The sequence below is a fragment of the Aplysia californica genome, unplaced genomic scaffold (genome assembly GCF_000002075.1).
Source record: "Aplysia californica isolate F4 #8 unplaced genomic scaffold, AplCal3.0 scaffold01085, whole genome shotgun sequence".
NCBI classification, from domain to species: domain Eukaryota; kingdom Metazoa; phylum Mollusca; class Gastropoda; order Aplysiida; family Aplysiidae; genus Aplysia; species Aplysia californica.
In genome coordinates this window covers 31,896-37,470 of record NW_004798355.1, presented here as the reverse complement: position 1 = coordinate 37,470, position 5,575 = coordinate 31,896, and the positions used below count along the sequence as shown (strand labels likewise).

At 43.5% G+C, this 5,575-nt stretch overlaps 1 protein-coding gene across 1 annotated transcript; it reads left to right on the top strand.

The window, feature by feature from the left end:
* Positions 1-217: 217 nt before the first annotated feature.
* LOC101855155 (ATP synthase subunit e, mitochondrial) lies at positions 218-5,186 on the top strand (the record flags this gene model as incomplete). Its single annotated transcript, XM_005111597.3, is given in 3 exon segments — positions 218-324; positions 1,510-1,564; positions 5,085-5,186. Coding segments are annotated over 3 exon segments (205 nt in total), but the record flags the coding sequence as incomplete, so codon positions are not given.
* Between the last annotated feature and the right edge of the window lie 389 nt (positions 5,187-5,575).

Here is a 5,575-nt window from a genome sequence, read left to right as displayed (position 1 = left end):
TAAATTCCTCCTCCCCCACCCCTTTATTCGGTATCTTAGAGTACGCTTAAATTCTTGTTTCATTTTGTATTCTTTCCATTCAATGGATTTCAGAGTAACTCTGTCGCAAGAGCAGATCTGTAGGAAAATTACTTCTGAATACATAATAGATTGTCATTGTAAAGAGGGCTGAGACCTAGATATCAGTGATAACGCGGGAATATACACGACCACAACCCTTTTGTTCCGTGTCGTTTCCCCTTGAAACTTTTTCATTCGTCGACCTCAGCAAGCAAGATGGTGTCCCTACCAGCAGCGAAGCAGAATATTTCTCCTCTTATAAGGGTAATAGTCATATTTTCCATTTTGCTTTACTTTCAACTTGTTGTCTTGATTTTACAAAATGTGAAAAGGAATATTCTATTTATTCGCGTACAATTGTTCTAAACCTGATCGGAATTGGCCTCTCCTAAAACGTGCGAGTCGGCGTCCTCATCAAAATCGGTGAAGTTGAGTTGAAGAGAAGATCCCTGGTCTGGTCTTGCGTTGTGCTGGCGTTTTTGACAGATTTCTTATGCGACGCGACAGTTCTTAACGAATTGGAAACAGCGAAGCCTGTGTGACATAGTTTCACTACTGGTACCAGCATTAAGCACGTGCAACTCATGTCAGAGATGCCTTTGACAGTCTTCTTGACCTTCGCCTCACCAACTTTTTTCTGCGCTTTTTCGGCCATTTCGGGCGCTTTTTTTTCGGAGGTCTAGAGTCTAGTTTCCCCCCCCCTCCCCCGCCTTTGTAATTCGCGGGCTGTGGCCCCAAGAGTAGGGGGGTTTCAGGGGGGCCCTCCCTGACCTAAAAATTGTATAGAATTCAATTTCTAGAGCTAGAGATTTTTAGATACGCAGTGGCTACGTTCACGGCACCGTGAACGTGGTCTGCAGGCTACGTTCACGGTGCCCTGAGAATGCAGTTGGGAGGTGCTGTTGAGGCTACGTTCACGGCACTCAAGCTTCGTTTAGACGGAGCGTCCACTGTCAGTTTAAGTGGTAAGCCGGTTTTTGTCGGTGATGACAGTGACGTATATTTAATATTTTGGCCTTCTTCAAGCGTTCCATCCCATGAGATGAAGGAAAACGAAGCGGTGATCCTTGACCGATCGACCATTCGTCGTTTTCCCTTCCCTTTAACTGAGCTCTGGCTCACGAAAACGGTTCGGAGAAATAGAGTTCAAGTTTATTTTCCCGAGCGTTTGGAGAAATAAAGCCAGCTCTTTTTTTTTTTTAGCTTACATGCGCCAAGTATTTCCACAGCCGAAGTGTGTGTGTGAGTGAGACTGCTTGTGCAATGTGTTTCTGTAGCCTTATCTACGGCACTGATATGGCCTAATTGTGTTGCAAGTGCTGTAAAACTCTAACAAAAACAAAACGAAACAAGTTTTCGGGTACTTGTTACCTTGTATTAGGCTGAGGTCTAGATCTAGCTAATCTAGGTTCTTTAATGAAATGTTATTTTTTTTCTTGCCTTTTTCAGTTTGCTCGGTGGTCGGCTCTCCTCACTGGAGTGGCGTATGGAGCTTGGAGATACAGTGAGTATCATGGTTCGATACATTGAAACGAGTTTGTCATGATCCATGGCTAGAAAGACTGATGCTAAAAATAGGATATTAGGAAATTATTTGTACGTAAGTGCTTTCATACAATGAAGAAACGAAACGTATGGATGAAAATTAGGAATTATAAGACTTGAGCAAGAACAAAGACAAGGTTTTCAGCACAAATTTCCAGAGTGAACTATGGTTCTCTGTCTCTATGGATCGGTAACTTTAAAACTTACAAGACAAGACTTCTAAATTAATACAGTGGAAACCATATATAACAGGCCCGGTAATAACAGGGATCCGGTAATAACAGGGATTTTTAAAATCCCCGTTTTTTCCTACTCTTTGTCTCTATTAAAAGTTATCGGCAATAACAGGGCCTCATCGAAGCCCAACCGGTTATAGCAGGGACAAAGGCTCGTTAACAATGCGTAAAATGTTAAGAGAGAGAGAGAGAGAGTGACGCAGTGATGGAGCAAGCCCATGCAAGCCATGCCACTGCGAGCTCACGCAGCGTGTGAAGCGAGAGAGGGCTGCAGTGTGCAGCAGACCTCGATCAAGCCCGAAACCTAGCAACACGCACGCGTAATGTGTCACCACCGATGTCAAGCGCAAGAGCAAATACCTTTCAATTGGCAAAAAATACGAAATACTCCAGGCTGTTGACAAAAAGCAAGCTCCACTGGCAGAGATTCGTCGTCAGTTCGACATTCCACAAGGGTCGATTCATTCCATTATCAAGGATAGAGAGAAGATAGTGGCAGCATACTCCAATGGAAAGTTTGCTCTGGATCGAAAAAAGATGAGACTTGCCGATGCAGATGCTGTGGACCAAGCTCTTCTGATGTGGTTTAAGGAGGCAAGGAGAAAGTTGGTGCCAAAACCCCTGTTCGTGGATACTTGTGGCAAGGGCAACTACCCATGAATAAGTACTGCTGGATTAATCCACAAATGCTTATTTTCCGTGCATTTCTGATTTAACAGGGATCGGATATAACAGGACATTTTCTCTACTCCCACCATCCCTGTTATATCAGGTTTCCACTGTAATTACAGCCATTGATCAACTCCAACTTTAGAAAAATCCTTAAAATTTCTTAGTCTGACACCATGAGACATGAACAGTTATGATGAGGGCAAACAGACCAAGAGAAAGTAGGATAGAAATTAGCACAAAAAACTGAAAGAGTATTGGACACACCTTGGAGAAAACTGAAAGCATGTGTGTCGCCACGCGATGGAATCAGGCGCTCTTCAATTTTGGGTAATATAGATTTTTTGGTATCATCTTAAAGGTTATTCATTTATCTGACTTTTGTTGAATAAAATAGTCTTCTAATGCTTCTATCTTGAGTCATGATGTTTTCAATTGGAGGAGGAGAGGTTCGCGTGGTGTCAGAGATATAATTAGAAGCAATAAAATGGCTGCCAAAGTTTGGTGACTTCCAAAACTTCCATGTTCTTGGAAACTGTAAATTTACATTTCTTGAGCTTTTGATAAATTTTTTTCAGTAACGTCCTCGCGGAAATGTGTTTTAAAATAAAGACATAAAATATGATAAAAGGTATCTCGACTTCTTTTCAAGATATGTGAGTATTTTTTTCATTGATAGACTAATGAACGGGCTTTAAGATGATTCCAATATGACTCCATGTGCCCAAAAATTGACGAGTACCCGATTCCACAGCGTTGTGACACATTTGATGATGTTACAGTGACTCGTGACACATTTGATGATGTTACAGTGACTCGTGACACATTTGATGATGTTACAGTGACACATTTGATGATGTTACAGTGACACATTTGATGATGTTACAGTGACACATTTGATGATGTTACAGTGACACATTTGATTTTACAGTGACTGATGTGTTGATTTCTGGCCTTGTGAGGATTAGAGGGTACTCTAGTAGTACTAGCTTTTTCCTCTCCAATTCAGGAAAGTTAAGACAGGTTATTAGGGGTCAGGGACATGTAACAGAAGGTCTCCAAACCACTCTCACTGGGTGGTTTGCGGGTGCTCTGGCATGGCTTGTTTTCTTCTTTCCTACTATCGTACATATATCGGCCTTGTCTCTCCTTCTTTTCTTTGTACAGTACTCTTAAGTAAACGCCCTCTAATCTTTGGCACTTATATGACATGTTTGTGTTGGAGGTGCAGTGAAACTCCTCCGGGTGTTCTCATGGTCTAGAGCTTATGATGTTCACCTCTCATTCTATAGGTCCCGGGTTCGAAACCTGATAGCGACGGAAAATGGTTTTCTCTGAAAAATTTCTCCTGTCACCTCATTTCCTGCTCTCTTATCAGGTTCTCTCGTCTGCTTTCGTCTCCACCTTCTGCCCTTTTCCCCCCTCCACTTTGCCTTTCCTCTGGGCTCCTAACTCTTTTTGCAGCCTTTCTACTCCTACTCCCTGGCTCCTTCTTACGTCTGCCTTTCAGCCACACCCCTGATCTTAAGGTAGGTAAGATCTTATACTTAGCCTTCTCGGATAAGGACGAACAATTTCGGGAGTCCCGTGTGCAAGTTGCGCACGTCAAAGATCCTTTTGTGGCCCTATAATCGACAAAAGTAGGCTTCAGCCACCAACTGGCAAAATTCAAAATTCCTACCGAACCGGAAATGTTTAATGTGTCCCGCGAACTCATAATATGACCTTATGGAGTTGCGAGCCCCCTTCCTCTCCCCCCTCCACGAACATAACCACCCCCACCCCGCACTCCTTATGCCCTGACAACTTTCGCTGAAGTGAGAAGTTACAATCAAAGCCACCCCTGCCTAACCCCCCCCCCCCCCCTCACACACACACACAGGTGGGTGGTTGTTGGTGGGTGCTCTGGTGTGGTTTGCTCTTCTTTCCTATCAAACTTCTATTGTCGTGATCTCTCCTCCTTCTTTTTTATGTTTGTTTCTCTCTTGTAACACCCCTAATATTCCGCACTTATATATGACCTTATTGTGTTGCTAGTGCCGTAAAACGCTTACTAAAAATATTTTTTTTTACAAAAGAAAAACACACTCTCACACAAACAAACCAGCAACCCACCCCCCTAGGGCAGTGGTACTGACAAGTGTCTTTAGGCCATTCCCAAAGGGGGGGATATTAACATGTTCTTATGCACAGTAGAATTGTCTATGGGCTGATTTATTAATGCCATGCTGATGCTGTGCTGCTTTTCTTTCCTCATCCTTACTATAGTCATTTTACCTCTATTTCATTTGTATGTTTTTCACTCTCTTTTGAACTGGTTTCCGGGGTGCCTTGACAGTCAAAGCAGACTTTGTGCTGTTGAGGCTAGAGCGGTGAGCAGAGTAAACCTGAATCCCCGTTTTTATTTCTCTGTTGACATCCGCCCCTTGGCGCTCATATAACCCTATGCAGTTGTGAGCGCTGTAAAACCTTACTAAAACAAAGCAAAAGCTAACCGCTTTTCTCTACGACAGTGGGTGGTCGTCTCTCACAATTTGGGCTGTATTTGATTTCCTTTCTGTTTTGTTTCCTCAGGCTACTTGGCCAAGCGGGAAGTCGGAATCCAGCAGCATGAGAATGAAATTAAAGAAAAGTACAAGCAAAGGATGGCTGTCGTCAAAGTAGAGAAAGAAAATGGTAATGCGTTGCCGCCTTCTCCGTGTGTTGCCCCCTTGTCCAGTTATACAATGTGTGAAATCAGGCGCTCGTCAAAATAATGAATTTAAAAAAACTGTCATTTTCCCTCAGGTTTGGGAATTTTTATCGAATTTTTGTTTTTGGCTGAACGCCTTTCGTGCCTTTTACCTCACTGACTACTGGCCCCTTTCACCAGTCACTAGCGCTGACTACTGGCCCCTTTCACCAGTCACTAGCACTGACTACTGGCCCCTTTCACCAGTCACTAGCGCTGACTACTGGCCCCTTTCACCAGTCACTAGCGCTGAGTACTGGCCCCTTTCACCAGTCACTAGCGCTGAGTACTGGCCCCTTTCACCAGTCACTAGCGCTGAGTACTGGCCCCTTTC